We start from the raw sequence: 20,037 nt of genomic DNA on the forward strand, positions 1-20,037 counted from the left end.
TAGCTTGTAGCACCGACAGTTTGGAATAACACTTCAGAAAGTCAACAAGACAACAGTTCGTTTTTTACACCGAAGGAAATTTATTAAGAATGCGATCCACAATATGAGAAACCAACAAGCAACGTTATGTCTAATAAACCCCTCAGGTCCCCTCTGGCACCCTGGTGATAGAAAAAAAACAAAACAAAAAAAAAACAGGGTGGCTTAGAAGAAACGAAACCAGTCGGTGGAGTACTTAAGAAACATGTCCGCTCTGAGGTCAGTCAATGCAGGGCGCACAATAAATCCCTTTGAGCACGTGCTTGCCCAAATGGGTAAATGAACTGACGAGTTAGTTATTTCTATCGAGTCTGCATTTACTAAAGCTGCAATGCTATACGCAATACGCAATAATTAATTAATAATAAAAAATTATTAATATAGTGCCATATTCCACTAGTTGTCCAGGGCGCTTTTGACGCTTAACAGACTTTACAGTTATATCAACTAAATTAAATCCTAATATGATAACTAATCATATTTAACTATCTAAGGTATCAAGATTAACTACAACAACAATAAAAGGCTAATAATATAAAAAATGTCTAATAATATAAAAAACCTTCTTACTACTCTCAAAGGAATCATGTAAACACTGGAAAACTGTAACTCGTTAACCTGCAGATTTCTTTAATTATGCAAATGCCTAAGTAATCTATCTCAGAAAAGAGGAATAACTGAGTTTTTCTCCGCTCTACTTGGTGTGACTATTGTCGTCAGGTGACAGTAGAGAGCTTTTAAAAGCAAACTGCGACTGCATCGGCAACGAGAACGTCGCCAAACAAAAGGTTTAATGAGCAGAATAAAAACTCTGCACGTGCGTTTTGAATCTTAGTACATTTCATAGCCGTTCTCTGCAGAACAACAACGTGAAATGACCAAGGAGATTCCGTTGTGCTCTTAGTGATCCTGAGTTTCTGTCCAAGACGTCATCAAACCAAACGTTGGTCGCTTTGATGGATCCTCATGCCAACACTGCAACATAACATTATACCTGTAAAAAAAGCAAACAAAAAAATCAATTAAAAAAAAAAAAACAAAGAAAAAAAACATGATCAGTGAGCAAAACACAAGAGTGGAAATCAACATTGCTGAAGTGGCTGTACTAATGTTATCATCACTAAAAACGTTCCCACAGAGCATTATCACGAAAACCTCCGACTCTATATTTAAGTAACTCCACAGGTAAAAGGCTGTGCGCATGCGTACAGGTCCTGGCCAGACCGTGGAGATAAGTCGTGTGACCATTGCATTCAGATGGTTTAATAATTGTTTAGTCAATGAATAATGCATTCATTATACACACAATTCCAAGGTCATGGCTGAAGTCCTTGGCAACCTCCGGCCACTTGCCACGTAGTTGTAAACTTCTTCCCCAGTCATTCCTTTGTATGGTGTCCCACCTGAAAAGATTAAAATGGTCGTGCAATTTTCCGTAAAGAAATGAGTACAAGTGAACTGGTGATACCGGTCTGGTTTAGACTTAGAAATATATAACTGTATAAATATAAATTAAAGAAGAAAATTGCTATAAATGTTAACATACTTGGAAAACTACTCGGTAGATCCTTAATAAAACATGTAAGTTCTCGTGTATGCCCTCTCTTATATTGTCTTGTAACTTATTTGAGTTGCGGTCTTTCCTAGCTTTGGACCTTTTCAATTTTTTCTATTAAGCACTTCCCATGTTTTACTGACCAATTAATAAGAGGTAACCGATACGGTACTTGCTTTAGTGCTAGCTAATTTACAGTTTCTAATGAGACTTCACTTTTTAAACCCTTACAACACAGGGGGCAAAATTACTGAACTCTGATTGGCGGAAAGAGCTAGAGGGCATTTTTTCTTAATTTTCTCTTCTATCAAGGACAAATTACTTTAAAAACGTTTAGAAACTGTGCACCAGAAGTGTGCACGCTCGGGTGGTGAGGAAGCTAAGCTCCTTTATATTCGAAAAAGTAGCTAACTTGTCGTAAGTTACCATACGGATACTTACTTAAACTTGTTTAGTCAACAAACTAACGAAAGTGCTAAAAATCCGCAACGCTTACCGAGGGTGAAAATCTCGTACAGGACAATACCGTAACTCCATCTGTAAAATAGAAACGATAAGAATAGAAAAGTATATAAATCGCATCACAGGACAGGACTAGCTCTTGGCTCTTCACTTTTTTCTAAGAAAATGACGCCTTTGCTGTTACGTTCTTCTCTCGTAACTAAACTAGTTAGATCAACATCTACTTCTCCTTCCAAATCAATACATCGTCAACAGACATGTTATGTGTTTATTTCTTGATCTGCATCGGAACAGTCAGTCAGTAAGGATGTTTTTAGCTTGGGGGTGGAAAATTATTCATATCAACCTACACATCACTTTCTGTGGTGAAAACCTGACTTGTTAATGATTCAACTGCCATCCACTTCACAGGCATCAGTCCCTGCAAAAATGCAAAACAAAATCAATCGTTATTGCTGATAAAAAACACGAGTTGCTATGCTGGTTTCTTTCTTCTTCATGTTGTTGTTTTTTTTTTTCATGCGTACTTACATTAGATCTCCTGACATAAACTTCAGCTTTACCCAGATCTCTCGCCATCCCAAAATCAGTTATTTTACAGCGCAGGCCTTCGCCAACTAACACATTCCTGGCGGCCAGATCTCGGTGAACAAGCTGTAAAGTAATCGAGAAAGTCTGGCTTATTCACAAGCCATGTGGTCTAGAATATGAATACTATTCACCCCCCCCCCCCCCAGCTTAAATGTCAACAAAAAATGGTAATGGAAATTAGGAGGGATTTGACAAGCAAGGAAAAACAAGAACTGTTACATGTAACATCTGATGGTTAAAATCTATTGAAACTACAGACCTGGTGAGCTGAGATGAATTCCATTCCTCGAGCGATATCACACGCGAATGTGTAAAGTTGCTGTTTTGGTATTTTCTGTGGAGCTTCTTCGCTTTTCAAGTTGTAATAATCATCTGTTTCTCCTTTGCTTTTCTTTAAATATCCGAGAAGATCGCCATGAGGGACAAATTCAAGGATGACAAGAGGCGGCCCTGTGTATAGAGAAATACAAAGTCAGATGCTAAAGTGATAGAAAGTCAATCTAAACAACTTCAACAAAAATGAAAACATGCTTCTATCATATTTATTTATAAGGTTGAGTGTGATTAGCAATGGGGTAATAATGATGACGGCGAAAGCGAAGATGGTATAAACTCTATTGACTAAGGTTACTAGTACTGGCAGTTTACCGGTCCTGTGAGACAGCGATTTTGTACTCTTTCTGGATTCCGAGAGATTTGATTACGAGATTTCCAAGATTTCCGATTTGTAGAGATTCCCTTTCGTCCCTTCTTGAAAAGGAAAGATAAGAGAAACTTTGTCTTGTATAGTACCGACAGTCCCCCTCTTAATTTTTCTTTGTTCTCACGGCCATTTTTTCTTTGCCGTTTTATTTTTACTTTTCGCTCGACAAACTAAGGAAACTGCTGGTAGTTTATAGTTATTTACTTACGAGCATTTAATTTTTATATTTATTTTTTTCGAGCATGCAAACTTACTAAACTCGCGCCCTCCTTTATATCGAATGACCTCCTTGGTCAAACATCCCAGCAACTGAATCACGTTAGGATGAGGTTTAAGTTTCTTCAACAAATCCAACTCAGACAACAGATCCCTGAGGTCTGATTTTGAGGAATTTTCTGCAAAAGAAATATCACCAAGGCTGATATTGATGTTAAGGCACTGATCAGGATTGACTATTTTGGTTATTTTAATCTCGATCTATGCAGCTTACTTGAAAATAAAGCAACAAGCAGTCAATTTTATTAACGTTCCTTTAATATATGAAGGATACGCACAAATATATAATTTAGAAAGGCTACACAATACACGTCATGGTTTTCAAGTTTCATTATACACGTTTTGGCCGGGATCTTCCTTACCATTTAACATTTTAACTGCCACAACTGACCAGCCTTTAGCACCGGCCAAGTCAAGCGCAGCGCCTTTCCACACCTGACCAAACGAGCCACCGCCAATCCTCTCAAACAAGGACAGCTGGTCACGTGACACTTCCCAGTTGGTGTTACTGAGCACGGACGCGTATAGTGACTCCTCACTAGCAGGCCGCAAAGATGAACTTTGATCTGTTGCGTTCTGGTAAATGGTCGTAGTGCATCTCTCATTCTGAAAGCTGTGGTGTCTGTGGGGAGTTTTCGTTTGACGACTTAGGTGATTTGATTGGTCATTAGGCTTGACGCTTGCGCAGTGTCGAGCTGCCTCTCTTTCATATAACGGATTGTTTTGTAGCTTGTCTGTGAATTGCAAGCTCAGAAGTGGTTTGGTAAACTTGGTGTGTCTGAGGCGTTTTGATTGGTCAGTAGCGTTGACGATTGCGCAGTGTTGAGCTGCCTTTCTCTCATACAAGGGATTGTTTTGTAGCTTGCCTGTAAATTGCAAGCTTAAAAGTGGTCGGGTTAACTTGGTGTACTTTGACTGATCAGCAAGGTTGATTCTTGCGTAGTCTTGAGCTGCCTCTCCGTCATATAACGGATTGTCTTGTAGCTTGTCTGTGAATTGCAAGCTCAAAAGTGGTCTGGTAAACTTGGTGTGCTTGAGGCGTTTTGATTGGTCAGAAGCTTTGACGCTTGCGCAGTGTTGAGCGGCTCCTTTTTCATATAACGGATTGTTTTGTAGCTTATCTGTGAATGGCAAGCTCAAAAGTGTTCCGGTGAACAAGGAATTTTCTTCAGGAGTGGTTGTTTTATGAATGACAGACATAGGAATCTCTCGACCGTTCTCACTCCTTTCACTATCACTGTGAGGAACAAATGTTCTCAACGAGGAGTACAACTCGTGAGGTATAGAGGCAGGAGTTATGGGGTCAATATTAGGTCGGAATGTCGTTAGCACAAAGCATTCTCCTGCTCTTGGCCGATTGCAATTCTCTTGTATGCTTCGTACCGATGTTGACGGAGTTTGTAAAACCAAGGGTGATTCTGGGGTACCAAGAGGCCCTCTTTTGGGGGTACTTAGTAGAGATGCTGATGGTATTACGGATCGACTTTCACCGCCAGCATCTTGAGCCTGAAATTAATCAAGCTTCCAGTCAAGTGACCACCAAAATCAAACACCAAAACAAGAAACGTTAGCCGATACAGTAAAATAAATGATTACTAAGTACAGCAAACGAGCGAAGATAATAAAAATACTGTGTTCAATTTCTCTAAACTCGCCAAATAAAATAGTTATTAGAAATATAGTCTATATATATTAAAAAGTAATATAGTCTAAGACATAGAGCGACAAATAGCAGCAAAACATACTAAGATGACTAAACATTGCAAAAAATTGAAAAAAAAAAAACTACTTACTTTTATTCACGCTTAATTAAAAATCTCCATCGCTTTTTCTTGAAACCCTTCATTATTGTTATTTTCCTTTATTTATTTCTTTCTACTTTTTCTCCTTTTTCCTTTTTTTCTAAAGGCCCCCCATGCTTCGACGAGAAGAGAGCAGACACCAAGGAGACGAGTCAAGCAACACACCAAACAGTGGCCCCCACACGAAGTCGCCCCGCACGGACAGGGCGACGAAGGAGCAGGAGCGACAAGGCACACCGCGACAGGCCCAGGGGGACGAGGGAGGAACACATCGCCACTCACTGGAGATGTCCAGTCCCGCTGAGACCGATCAAGTCGCGCCCAGGAAGCACCTCGCCCCCGCGTCAACAACGATCTCCCACCTGGAACGGAGCCCACGCTGACGACACAGTGACACCAGCGGGACGGAAGAACAACAGGACCCCCGGACGCCGGCCCGAAGACGAGACCACACCCAACGCACGACGACGAGCGGCCACCACAGAAGACGGGCCCTCTGACGCGCCTTGCCTGTTTGCCCTCTGTTCGATACGCGATATATCTGGGCGATGGGTTGCCTTGGTGAGCTCGTTCTAACAAGGCTGAGATTGTCTGTGCGGAGTTTCACCGCTGGTGATGTATGGCCTAAGACTCAGGGGGCACCGAAGAGTTGAGCCTAGAGCTCTTTACTTACTTTCATATTTAATTTGAGAGGCCCACTGAATAACACTTGGTGATGTGAGCTCCCTGGGTAAAGAACATTATTATTATTATGTATTTCATATGTATAGATGTACTTAATATCTTAATTAATTTATAAATGTTAGGAGTTGTAACAACGTAAATGTGTTGAATGTGTAAATGTATGACTGCATGTAGTTTTTGTAAGTAGCTATTGTACTAATGAGTTGTTATTTGTGTCCACTTGTAAAAAAAAAACACACAAAAAAACACTAAAATACAATAGAAAAAAAGAAAATAATAAAAATAGTCCACAAAAATACAATAGAAAAAAAGAAAATAATAAAAATAGTCCACAAAATTGTACTAAAGGAAATTCGTTTAAAGAAGCCTTTTCGGCGCGCATCACAAAACACAGCTCACGGTTGGAAATAAATCTCTTATTAGAAAGCAAGTGTGTAGTATCGCTGCATAGTTTTACGTTGTTGTGATTTTGACTCGCCCTGCTGGCTCTTTCCCACAACATGGCGGCATAAACTTCGAGAGACATTTGGCATATCAAAACGATTTTACGTTAAGATGTTAACTATCGGTAATGGCGTTTTGTTTAAATTTCACTTACCGCCTCAGAAGTGAGATCCTCTTCTGATGTAAATGGAAATGGAGTTACCCTGTAAGTAAAAGCACAGATTTCAACTTTCAATTTAAAATTTGCTTTGTTTTTAATCTGTATTTGTCGATGATAAAAACAAGTGGGTGGTGGGCTAATTAGACAAGAGGAAAATCTATATCAGCACTAGCTGATAAAGAATCACTTTCGTGCGGGGACAACGCGGGGAATCTTGCTCGGGTAGCCAATCACAGCGCGCGGGATTTGGTTCATCTTGCCCGTTCGTGCAACTGCTGTTATAATAAAATAATTGGTCATTGCTTCGCGTGCCAATAATTGAGCTTGCTGATAAGTTTCAATGATCTACACTCTTCCATCTAAAGACGGTTGTCTTTACTTAAAAATACTCTACAATTGTCAATAAATTTGAGTTATAATTGACCGTAAGTCGTCCAAATTATACCACCCTACGGGAACACAAAAACTTTTTTACCAAATACAAACAGTCGAATACGATTACATTTAAGACTACGTTTACACAATAGAATATTTTTCCGGATTCATAAGTGTTTCCGAAATCAAGGTACTTAAGGGGTACTCGGATAAAAAGTTTTCACTTTAAATTTCGGATTCAAAATATCCGGAGAAGCGGACAAGCCAGGTTCGTCAACGGCATCAATGGACAAAACGAATCAGGTACCAAAACTTCCTGGATTTGTCACGAATCCGGAAAAATATTCTCTTGTGTAAACGTATTCCAAGAAATTTTAAAAAAAGTTAATGTTTTTACAGCGTCAAGGAACTGATACTGATAAAAGTGACACAGAAAACCTTCCACTCATAATGCAAGGAGAACATACCTTCTCATGTCTTTGTGTCCTGTAAGTTTGGAAACAAATATCGAACTGTTAAACAATACAATTAGTCTAATACACTTCATAGATGTGATTCATTACAAGCTAGTGGGACTTGAGTGAGCTTTAGTCTCAAAATAATTACCTTTAAAATTAAAATTCTAATATTGCAAAAAATCTGCCAACATACTTAGAATAACGATTTTGAGGTTTAACCTCACAGGATTGCGTTAAATTGGCATCAATTATCTGTCCTTTTATCCGAATGCAGCACATTGTGTAATATTTGGAGCTCGAAACCCAACGAAACAGCAGGATTTCCCCTTCCTTCGAACATGGCTGCCATGAAGTATGCCATTTGCTCTGTCAAGATTTCCATTTCGTTACCAGACTCCGCATTCCCTGCCCAGAGCTAATCTCTTTTGCGCAAGGTAGAAGGGGAGAATAGGCCTGGGAAAGTCGACAAATAGCCTGTTCAACTGACTAAAACAATGTCCGCTGAAACAATACTGAATGACCTGAATGATTCGTTGTACATACAGTTCTTTGTTCAAAGAATCAGAAGAGTGCATTTAAGAGTGCCAGATTTAAGAGTGCCAGACAGAAGAGTGCATTTAAGACAATTTGGGACATTGTAAAATCTTAGCCATGTTTAGATAATGTTTAAATGTGTATTTAAACGAGGAAAAAGAACGTTTGAGTTTTACCACATGTTGAGTTATGTCATACAACATGGCTACCGAATAGGAGTTTCTGCTATCGTGGAAGCAACATCCTCCTTATTAGTGCAGAATGCACTTTTGTGATGGTTTGGTGGGCAGTCGTGTGATAAACCCCTAAACCCCTAAACCCCTAAAGCGCTACAGTGTAAACTTTTAATCACCAATTAATTAATTAATAGCAATTAATTAATTATTCCTTGTGGAGGGGGTGGGGGTGGGGAGCACCTGACCGTACCCCTAGGTAAAACCTGGAGCACATCTACGTTACTTTCATATGAAGTTCTCAAACGTATACATTTGTTTCAGAAAACCCTTTGCTCTCCTTGTGGTACTACTCAACGTAATTTACACCAAACGCATGCGAAGATTAGTCTACGTTGTTTTCTGGAACTATCATGAACATCGCTTGTATTGCGTGTTTGCGGTAGGCTTCCTGCAGACTTCTTGGCGCCAAGTAAAAACCGCAAATTAATGAAATTAGATTTTGAGACTTTCACAGCGCTTTCGTAATTAGGTATGCAAAAACTTGCACCGGGATTTTCGGCGTGAACACCTGATAACCAGGAAACAAATATCCTAGCTGTACTGTGTTTTAAAAAACCTGTCGAAAAATATGTTTTTTGATTAGATTTGTTTCTTTAGTTTTTGAGAATCGTCTTTCGTGCAGTCTAAACCGTAACTTAATTAAATTAAACAAATGTCATCGATGCCGCCGTAAAACAAACAAAAAACAAAAGTTTCATGTTATCGCATTTTCAAGGAAGACAAAAGTATTTTGTTACAAACGAACAAAAGTGTCGTGTTACGTTTGCAAAGATTAGCGTAAGGAACACCTGGGAAAGAATACAAGTAGCCTGTGAACAGTTTTTCCGAAAGTAAAATAAAGCAAATAAACACGAACATATATAAAACATCATACTTTCAATTGTTCCATATTGCATTCTGCACTTACCAAATCATCGAGATTTTTAATTGTTTCATTTAGAAGAGTTTCTCTACTGCCACGAAATTATCTTTTAGTGAATGGTGTTTCTTTTGGAAGAAACTTTTCGAGAGGAAGTATTCAAACCTGCCTGTGTGCGGTTTGATTAATTTTGAACACGAGAAGAGTTTATGATAGCGAATTTCAGTTTAAAATTTGGCCAATTTCAGAGTCGAAGAACGAAAACCGACACTCTTTTTTTTGTCGAACTAAAAGGGATTGTGGCGGAAACAAACTACTCAGGGGTTTTTTACTCAATGGCAATCCCCCAGGGGGGGGGGGGTACTTGCAGTATACATGACGGGAGGGGGGGGGGGGTTCCGACAGAGCTTGATATTGCGAACCCAAAAAAATACATGAGCCTGAAATTTTACACCCAAAAAAATACCTGACATCAAAATTTTCTACCCCCAAAAGTACAAGATCTAGCACCTCGATACTAATTTATTCAATAAAACAGACTTTAAGATCTAAAAAAATATATGACAGATCTCTTGGCCCAAAAAAAATACCGAGGGTGTAAATTTTCAACCCCCAAAAATGCGTCGGACCTCCCCGTCATGTATACTGCAAGTAACCCCCCCCCCCCCCCCCTGGGAGCAACCATGATGAGCAAATTATATGAGAAATCAGTTTCTCAACTTTTGCCAGTCAATGCTCGGTTTTCCCGACCTACATGACCTGGCGTTCTGACTTGCATCAATTAGCCCGTTAGATGTGGCTTTCCTAAGTATTTAATACAACAAATAACTTACTTATTTTACTTTCCTTTACTCTTTTACGTTTTCTTCGTACGAAGTAGATTGCAACCACAGTCAAAAGTGTGCACAAAAATGCAGTTAGAGCTCCCCAAATAATGGCTTTCTTCATCTTGAAATCAGGCTTTCTCTCACTGTCACTGTCACTCGGCAATATCGTTGTTCCAAGCTCTGTTGAAAATAAAAACAGAAACGAGTAAATGCGGCGTTATGACTGAACTGAACTGATGAACGTCATATTTATGACCCCCAAAAGACACCTTCCAATACAGCACTTTAATTTGGTATAACCTTTGGTGTCCATATTAACAAGGTCCGACCGTTTGTTTTCTTACCAAGACATTGTTGTTTGTTGCACGTTTGGTTTTCCCGCGCATTTCCAAGGCAATATTTCCCGCTGTAACGTGGAGATCGACTCGTACAGTTTCGGAAACGTTCTTGAAAACCAGTTGCACAGGATTGACTGCATGAAGTCCAACCACTCCAACTTGACCAACCACCGTGTACTGCATTTTAGTGAAAGTAAATAGAAATGTATTAGTACCATTCAATCTTCTATACATGCAGACAAATGACATATTTGTTCGAATTTAACCAAGTTGGAAATAAGTGTTATCATACAATTGGCCAATTTCATGTTCCTTGTTTGACTGATGAATAAAATATAGGTTGTTAATTACAAAACATTGTAATTACAATAGGTTATTCTAAGCGTATTTTTATCTTATTGTAATTTATATCGGGTTTTATCTTTTTTACTGTATTTTTAACTTCAATTGTAAACGCATTGAGACTTATGTAAAGTGCGTGTTAAGTACTATTATAATTATTATTATTATTATTGTTCCTTTCCGTCAGATTTCTAATGTAGATTATTCCTAGTTTCTATTTAAACATACAATCGTGGAATAAAAGAAAATATTTTTTCTCAAAGTTTTCTTCGCATTGTATGAGGTCTGTGTGACTTTATCGCTAACCAGTTTTGTAAGATCTCAGCTGTTTTAAGTTCGGTTGCGAGGATCAGCTGGTTTAAGTTCGGTTGTAAGGAGAACCTCAATTAAGTGAAATGGTGCCGGATTTCAAGTTCCTATTGAATTGGGAACACTTATCATGCAAGGCATGTTTCTCTTATAAAATGTAGCTAACTTTTTTTTTAAATGCTGGCGGGGTAAAATCCTTTGTAATAACGTTGTATCTGCATGTGACCTCTTGAGGATACCTCTTAAAACGGTACTTTGGTCTGTTCTTCGGTGTTGTATGAACGAGGTCCGATTGACTGTATTGTTGGTTTTCACGTGACGTCATCAAAATTGGAAAACTTAGAATCGCGAGTTTCCTTACTTTTTACCCTTCACTGGCTATTAGACGTCTTTAACATACCGTATATCTTATTGAAGATTTTTAGCTCGTTAGCATCCGCCGTCTTTAAGATATAACATTTTGAAATTTCGGAGTTTTGCGCCACACGACATCAGAATGGCCGCCTGAAGGCTGTCACGTATGCTTAAACAAATGCTTCATTCAGTGATTTTTAACGATCTGAACAATTGATGTTTTACAAGAAATGTTTATGTAAGTGTTTACGTATTCACGAAGATGAACTGACTGCTTTTTGTAGCAGAATTGAATGCCAGATGTTTTCAATGATTTCCGGCGGCCATCTTGGTGCCCCTTCTCACGGACTCCAGCATGGAATTTCCATACTTTGCTCTCTAAATTTCCGTGGAACATTTTGACGGATAACTCGAGTACGGAATACCATACAGACCTGATACTTGGAAACGTAGACTATCTAGTAATTTTCTACAGCCTGTAATATTCTTGATTTTTTTGACGCGATAGCTTTGGATTTATTTTTTGCAACGCGTGACAGTATCGTTACTTGCGTGACAGTGAAAACCAGCAATACTATGTATTTCTTACCAGAGCATGGTTGTTTGTTGCACGTTTGGTTTTCCCGCGCGTCTCCATGACAATAGTACCCGCCGTAACGTGGAGGCGGACTCGTGCAGTTTCGGGAACGTTCTTGAAAACCAGTTGCACAGGATTGACTGCATGAAGTCCAACCACTCCAACTTGACCAACCACCGTGTACTGCATTTTAATAAAATCCAATAGAAATATACTAGTACGTTTCAATAGTTTTTTTCTAAAAGCTGTCTTAGTATTTTGTCATGTCGGTGTGACTTTATCGCGCTAACTGGTTTTGTAAGATCTCAGCTGGTATAAGTTCGGCTGTGAGGAGGAGCTCAATTAAGTGAAATGGTGCCGGATTTCAAGTTCCTATTGAATTGCGAAGACGTATCATGCAAGACATGTTTCTCTTATAAAATATAGCTTTTATTGAAATGCTGGCGGAATAAAATAAAGTACTTTGCAATAACGTTGTATCTGCGTGTGACCTCTAGAGGAAACCTCTTAAAATGGTACTTCGGTCTGTTCTTCGGTGTCCGTATGAACGAGGTCCGACTGTATATTATTTCTTTCTTACCAGGGCATGGTTGTTTGTTGCACGTTTGGTTTTCCCGCGCGTCTCCATGGCAATAGTTCCCGCCGTAACGCGGAGGTGGACTCGTGCAGTTTCGGGAACGTTCTTGAAAACCAGTTGTACAGGATTGACTGCATGAAGTCCATCCACTCCAACTTGACCAACCACCGTGTACTGCATTTCAATGAAAGTAGATAGAAATGTACAAGAATTTTCCAACTTTCAACAGGTGTTTCAACACATGGCAGACAATGACACATTTGTTTGACTTTTTAGTCAATCTGTAACATGGTGTTGCATACATTTAGTCATGTTATGTCCCTTGTTTTAGTGAAGAATATAATATAGGTTGTTGATTATTTTTGTTTCTTTATGTCAGATTACCCCTAGTTTTTATTTTTTTCGTATATAAACAAAAAAAAAGGTTTTCGTCACACAAGCTGTCTTGGTATCATTTCAGATCAGGGTGATTAAGTTGCTAACTGGTTTTGTTATTAAGTCTGAGCTGGTATATATTTGGTTGTGGGGAAAAGCTGTATAACGTCGGGCGGAGTTTCGTCATATCTGTGGCCTCGAAAAGAACCTCCCAATCCGGAACTTTGGCCTTTCTTTTGATGTCCGTATTAACCGTGTCTGACAGTGTAAGTTTTATTTCTTACCGGGGCATAGTTGTTTGTTGCATGTTTGGTTTTCCCGCCCGTCTCCGGGGCAATAGTCCCCGCCGTAACGCGGAGGTCGACTCGTACAGTTTCGGAAACGTTCTTGAAAACCAGTTGCACAGGATTGACTGCATGAAGTCCATCCACTCCAACTTGACCAACCACTGTGTACTGCGTTTGAATGAAAGCAAATAGAAATCCGCTAGCCTCTGCACATAGTAGACAAATGACAAATTTATTTGAATTTTTAAGCAATCTGGAACTTGATGTTGTGTGCAATTGTCCACTTTCTTATTCCGACTGTTTTAGTGATGAATATAACATATGTTGGTATATATTTCCTTTCCTTTGTGACAGATAACTGATGGAGATTACTTCAAGTTTCTATAATAATTTATTAGCTTATTTAGCGCGTACCTCATGGCGAAATTATCGTAACTATGCGCTTGACAAATTATTGAGAAATGTTAATTTTTCGGATTGGGGTGACTTTATCGGATATACATTTGGCTGCGAGGGAAAGTTGAATTTAGTGGGACATCAATGTCACCGAGGTCTGACTGTACTGATGAGTTTTATTTCTTACCAGGGCATGGTTGTTTGTTGCACGTTTGGTTTTCTCGCGCATTTCCAAGGCAATATTTCCCGCTGTAACGTGAAGGTGGACTCGTGCAGTTTCGGGAACGTTCTTGAAAACCAGTTGCACAGGATTGACTGCATGAAGTCCAACCACTCCAACTTGACCAACCACCGTTTACTGCATTTCAATGAAAGAAAATAAAAATCTACAATGTGTTTTCCAAACTTCGAATTCTACTCGTGGCAGACAAATCACTTATTACTTTGAATTTTTAGCCAGTCTGGAACTTGGTATTGTCACAAAATTAGTTCTTCGTATTTTTGCTGTACTGGTGAATATAAAATAGGCTAGCTGTTAACTATTTCTGTTCCTTTGTGTCATACTAGTAGTGACGTAGATTATTCCGAGTTATTAGTTAATCATGAATACAAAAATATATACATTAGTTTTGCCGAATCACGTGCCAGGTTTGGGTGACTTCACATATTTAAAACCGATCTTGTTAAGTCTGAGCGCGTATAAATTTGATTTCAGCTTTCCTGTCAAAAAGGGAAACAACAATTCAGAAATGTGTCTCTCAGTCTCAAATTGCATTTTATGAACTGCTGATGTAATAGTATTCTTTGAAATAACCGTGAAATCTGTGAACTCTAAAGGAACACTTCTTTAATAGAGAACTTTGTTGTTTTATTTTTTACCAGGGCATGGCTGTTTGCTGCACGTTTGATTTTCCCGCGCATTTCCAAAGCAATTGTTTCCGCCGTAACTTGGAGGTGGACTCGTACAGTTTCGGGAACGTTCTTGAAAACCAGTTGCACAGGATTGACTGCATGAAGTCCAACCACTCCAACTTGACCAACCACCGTGTACTGCATTTCAATGAAAGTAAATATAAAATCAACTGCAAGGAAAGTAATAAGGGTTTATTTGTTCAGAAGAAGGAAAGCAGATAGACCAGAAGATCGAAGAAGATATGAGGCATAATTGGGCCATAGATACGCAAAAAAGGAAAAGGACAAAAGAAAAGAAATGGGAAAGGTTTTCATTGACAGCAAACTGAAAATCAACTGCATGCGAATCGAAAGAAAATTAATTAAGTGAAAAAGAACGAATCGAAAAGGGTGGGTAGTAAATAAATGTGTCGTGGGTATGAAATGTTTCCTGAATGATTAACCTTTATCCAGACCGGGGGGAAGGGGGGGGCGGAAAGTGCCCGCCCTGAGTTGGAACGCTTATAACTTTTTCGACATTCAACCAATTGCTGCCAAACTTTACGACGTTATCTAAAATTTATCTGGGAATTATTTGATAGGATAGTTGTTCTATCGGAAACATGACGTTACCATGGCAACGGCATTTTGACAGACATGTTTTTCCAAATTTGTAGTTTTGTGTTCCTATTATGAAAATTAACTTTACTGCAATTATTTTCACCTTTATGGGTTTGTACCGTTGTATTGATTTTGAGTACTTTGCAATAATTTTGGGCGGTTTCTGACGTTTTGGAAAAATTTTGAAATCCAAGATGGGGATCCAAGATGGCGGCTGTTTTGACATCATTTTGTAATTGTCACGTGATGTGACGTCATCATCCCACGTGACGTATATCAGAAGATAGATATTTATATTTGGACCCACTATATTTTCCTTGTAAGTTTCATTGTGATTGTTTAAATATTATGGAAGTTGCCAAGGGGGCGGAATCCGCCCCCCACCCCCCCCCGGTCTGAAAAGATTAAAAAAAGCCCGGTCTAAATAGGGTTAATGGTCCGTGCTTCGTCGATTGAATTTTTCATTTTTTTGCTTTAGAAACTATTCCTTTTGCCAGTTCCGTCTGAAAACTGAGTGAGATAAACGGGCCTTAGTATAAGAGGTTTAATTTTAGTCACTTTATGACTGAGGAAACTGACAAACGAAACAGAAATCTATGACAAAGAAAGCCGCAGCTCTTAATTACGTCACGAAACATTTTGCTCACTTATATTACGCACTCAAGACAAAAAAGAATTGTCTTCAATTTTAAGGCAAAAGATTTTTTAAAATCTTTTGCCTTAAAAGACAAAGTGTCAACAAACTTTTCACCTGGACAATGGTGCGTGTAACACGCTCGATCTTGTTTGGATGTACCAGTGCAAGGTTTACCACCATTTCTAGGCGACGGTTTTGTGCAGCTTCTCCTGCGTTCTTGCTGACCTTTTCCACAACCTTTACTACAAGTATTCCATGAACTCCAAGTTGACCAACTTCCATCCACTTGGCAGGAATGAAATAAAAAAATAAATAAACGAGGGGGTTACCTAACAATCCATGGCCAACGAATTTGGGAACGACGGAGCAAGCGATCAGAAAGAATGAATTATTTCGGGAGAACGAGCGAACGAACGAACAAGTGAAGAAAGCACTCTCGTTCCAAGCAACCCAGAGTGAGTGGGTGGACTAAACATTCCAGCCCCGTGGTAATTCTTACAGTTAACAACGTCTGTAAGTGATGTTTACCTCCAGTACAGCATCGTCCGCTGTATCCAGTTTTACAGATGCATCTTCCAGGAGCCGGAGTTCCTCCATTAGGACATCGGGTATTACAAGACCGCGTTTGCCTAAATGTATACCGACAGGACCCACCGCACCGGGCCGGTCTTGTTATTCCGCGTGTCCGTGTCTGTGTCCCCCGGGTACCGCAGGGCTGGTTACAAGAACTCCATGAAGACCAATAACCCACAGCACAATTTACAAAGCAACGTCGTCTTCGTCGCCTCCGCCAACCTTCTGTTTTGTCCACCATCGTGACAAGGAGAGCGAAGAGCAGAAAACACCAAAGCAATCTTGACATAATTGTCTAAAGCTTCTTGTTAAAACTGCTGGTAGAAGGAGAAGAAATCAAATCTGTAGTACCAATCGTGTTTGCAGGAAAACTCATACACTGAAATGTTGAAACTCTGGACAAAGATCTGGACTACTCAATCGAAAGATTTGTGGAAAATTTACGGTATACATAGTTTATTGACGTGTGTAAAGGGAAACGCCCCCGTATTACATCACCGTTGCTTTACCGACTGAACAACGAGGGTTCGAATTCCACCTAGGTCAAAGAAGTTTGCCTCGAGTGGCCCCGATTTCCTTTTAGGGCTAACGCTAATGCTTCTTTTTTTAATTTTAGTTTGTAAGTGAATAAGTTATTTTTTTTGTTTGACTTCTTTTAATTATTTAATTTCCATTAAGTTTTCGAATTGAATCTGTACCAACAGGACAGTCAGAGAAGTAAAAATGTAAATCTGTGTTTAAAGTGGTCATGCATTTAGCTTCGAGATAGCTAGTTTCCAGGCATGCCACTGAAACAGAAGAAACAAATTTTTGACCAATTTTTGGTCACCTGGCTTGTTTTTGAGTTATAAGCACTTGAAGCGAAAATTAAGGGTGTTTTTACAGGTTATACTGTTGCTACGGTAACCATTGACATCAAGAACATGACCACAACTTATTCATCAATGATTCCAAGCACATTTGTTTGATATCATATCATTATCATGGCAGCAACTGGTAAAGGTTTGTAGTACTGAACCATCAAAGTACAAGAGCTGGAAACGGTTGTCAACCTCCTTTGATTAAAGGGTATAAAACAGGAACAATACGGCAGGGGACACCTCTTTATGTAGGGCTAAAAATAAACTCTAGCCACGCCCCCAAAAAAGTTCCGTTCAAAATTTTCGACCAGCACCTCCGTCTCTTTGATATAGGATTCTCACCTGCCGGACTTGTACCCCCTTATACAAATTCCAATTAACGACTCATCGAAAACGTTTCGCTAACAGTAAGCGATGCCCGATGCAGTTATTACATATACCGATGATAACCACGCAGTCTTACCTGTAGTCCTAAGCTGTATCCTTGTGAGAAGAAAAGAAGCTTGTTAACCCTCTTTGGCCAAGGGCGGTGAGTTTTACCATGAAAGGAATCCAGTGAGTCTCAGGAGCGGTTTGGGGCACACACGAACGGCTTCCTAAGGGAGCTAGTTCGAATGAAGGGTTGTTGCAGCTCAGATCAGGTCACTCAATGTTTTAAACACGACAAACGTCAACAAAACGCAAAGACATGCGAAGAGAAGAACCGAAGAAATAGCGTTCACGTTCTGGCTCTGATTCAGACAGTTGCCGTTTGCAAATTGTTTTACATACAGGTATGTCTGAATATATATATATATATATATATATATATATATATATATATATATATATATATATATATATATATATATATATATATATATATATTTATATATATATATATATATATATCAGATATATAATATATAGAATCAAATTGCTCTTGATCTCATGTCCTTATTTGACAAAAATCTGACTAAGAAGCTATTTAGTTCACAAAATAAACTGTTTGTTTTCTCAGAATTGTTTTAGGTCATAACCTTTAATTCACAGTTCCGTGTTTTACGTGTTTCATGCCTCTGGCAAAAAATCAAGTTTGCATCGGTTCAGTATGTCTTATAGCGTCTGAATTATATATAACTGTGCTACCAGCTACAGTATACAACTTTATCGGGGAGTATCAATGCAATGTTAATGACGTCATTTCTTTTCACCCAAACAAAATCGACTCCATGTCATGAAATGTTAGTCTTTGCATTTTACATATAACTGCTTTTGAAATTTGAAAAAATTGCGGGTGGATCATAAGTGGATTCGAGATACAGATTTTTAGAAATCTATGTGTAGTTTAAAATCAGTACAGTCTAGCCAATATTTCACTTCTCGCAAACGATCTTCCGTTTTTAAATTACACACTTATTCGCACCCAGTGATTTCCACAAACTAGAGTATAGTCTATAGCATTACCTAGCTATACTGTGTTAAGCCAAGACATATACGTTATTATAATTGAACGGAAAGGTATGCTTTGTATGATACTAATCGTATTCTGGTTATTATACCGCACACTTGAGGTCAATTCACGTGAGAAATAAAACGGTTTAAGGCGTGACACGTTCTTAGTCAAGTGAACCAATCAGAAATTCTGCTAAAAAACTTCACGGTTTCGTGGGATGACTTGTTAACCTTGTGTAAGCTGACAGTTTTTTGAGTAAATTCCATTGACGAAAACGTTTATGGCCCACCATATTAAACTAGATAAGATAGTTAACTCCAATTTATTTAGGGTTTGTGAGGTTGATTAGACCTCAAGCTGAGCGTAATGCTAATGTGTCAAAAAATGGTCGTCGAAGGCGTTTTAAATCAGCGCAGACTGCACCCTTTAATGTCCTGAAATACTTCACACCCGCTTCACGGACAGACAGCCCCTTAGGTGTTGGGGAGGGGAATCCCCAATTGAAATGAAGTGAAGGGGATACTTGTCGGAAACATAAAAGAGGCACCAGAAATGGGGGAAATGGCTCCAAATCCTTTTTAAACCTAACAAATACCATTCAAATATCTTTTATTGATGAGTGTCGACAATTGCTGGGCAAGAGCCAAATGTATCCCAAAACGAAAGAGATTAGTTAAATGTCAATTTGAATTCTAGACAACTAGTTCCTGCTTTTTTGCGGCTTTCTAAAAGAAAGCGTACACATAATAACTGAAAAATGTGATCGGAACACTCGAACCAACACTATAAAACACAATTCCAACCCCTAACAGGTGTGGCGAGTGTGACATAGAGACGGTCCCTCTGCCCGGGCTGGCAGAACAAAACAGGAGAACTTTTTCCCAATACGACACAAAGCGGGCGACAAACGATTAGCAGTTGTACTATTTTCCTATTCCACTGAATCACGTGGCTTGCACGTTCTTGTCCAGCTTTATGCGCAGCAAACAGGTGACAGATAGAGAAAAGTTCCTCTTCTAACGGAAAACCCCAGTGAACCCGATGAAGTCAAGTTTGAAGGATTAATCCAGCTTAATGAGTACGACTTTAATCTTATTTATTCAGTTTGACACAGTTTCGCAACACTGTTCAAGTTACCAGTAAAAATAGTTCTAACAAGTTTTCAATATACTAACTTCAGGACTTAGAAAGTAAAGAATTTAGAATAGGAGAATAAGAAGTGGTGACGTATAGTAGGCATAGCGGATAACAAGAAAAGAGCATGTGAGCGGTTCATTAGTTACATGTTCTTTTGTCTCCTTTGTTGTCTTTGATAGCATTGATTGTCTAAGTCCTTGCCAGTTGCTTGTTAGAAATACAAAACTGTTTTCCGGAGAAATTAAAAAAAGGAAGCCGAACTTCACTTCACGCAATTTCCGTTTTCCGATCTGACTCGTTTGTAACGGAATTTTGCTTTCGAT

General features: G+C 39.0%; 1 protein-coding gene across 3 annotated transcripts; it reads right to left on the reverse strand.

The window, feature by feature from the left end:
* Positions 1–65: 65 nt before the first annotated feature.
* LOC144654681 (uncharacterized) lies at positions 66–17,937 on the reverse strand. 3 transcript variants are annotated; one of them, XM_078514886.1, is made up of 20 exons: positions 17,606–17,937; positions 16,238–16,599; positions 15,824–15,994; positions 14,440–14,610; positions 13,748–13,918; positions 13,162–13,332; positions 12,506–12,676; positions 11,938–12,108; positions 10,350–10,520; positions 10,012–10,185; positions 7,559–7,577; positions 6,711–6,759; positions 3,989–5,132; positions 3,605–3,745; positions 2,907–3,097; positions 2,588–2,710; positions 2,407–2,477; positions 2,091–2,131; positions 1,346–1,442; positions 66–1,033 (listed from the first exon to the last, which is right to left on the reverse strand). In XM_078514886.1, exons 2-20 carry the CDS (start codon positions 16,569–16,571, stop codon positions 940–942), a joined length of 3,675 nt encoding a protein of 1,224 aa, XP_078371012.1. In that variant the 5' UTR covers positions 16,572–16,599; positions 17,606–17,937; the 3' UTR covers positions 66–939. The 3 variants fall into 3 exon arrangements, with proteins under 3 accessions (XP_078371012.1, XP_078371013.1, XP_078371015.1); XM_078514887.1 differs by having other exon boundaries at positions 1,342–1,442; XM_078514889.1 differs by lacking the exons at positions 66–1,033; positions 1,346–1,442; positions 2,091–2,131 and having other exon boundaries at positions 2,403–2,477.
* Between the last annotated feature and the right edge of the window lie 2,100 nt (positions 17,938–20,037).

The sequence above is a fragment of the Oculina patagonica genome, chromosome 5 (assembly GCF_052425735.1).
Source record: "Oculina patagonica isolate OP01 chromosome 5, crgOcupat, whole genome shotgun sequence".
Lineage (NCBI taxonomy): Eukaryota > Metazoa > Cnidaria > Anthozoa > Scleractinia > Oculinidae > Oculina > Oculina patagonica.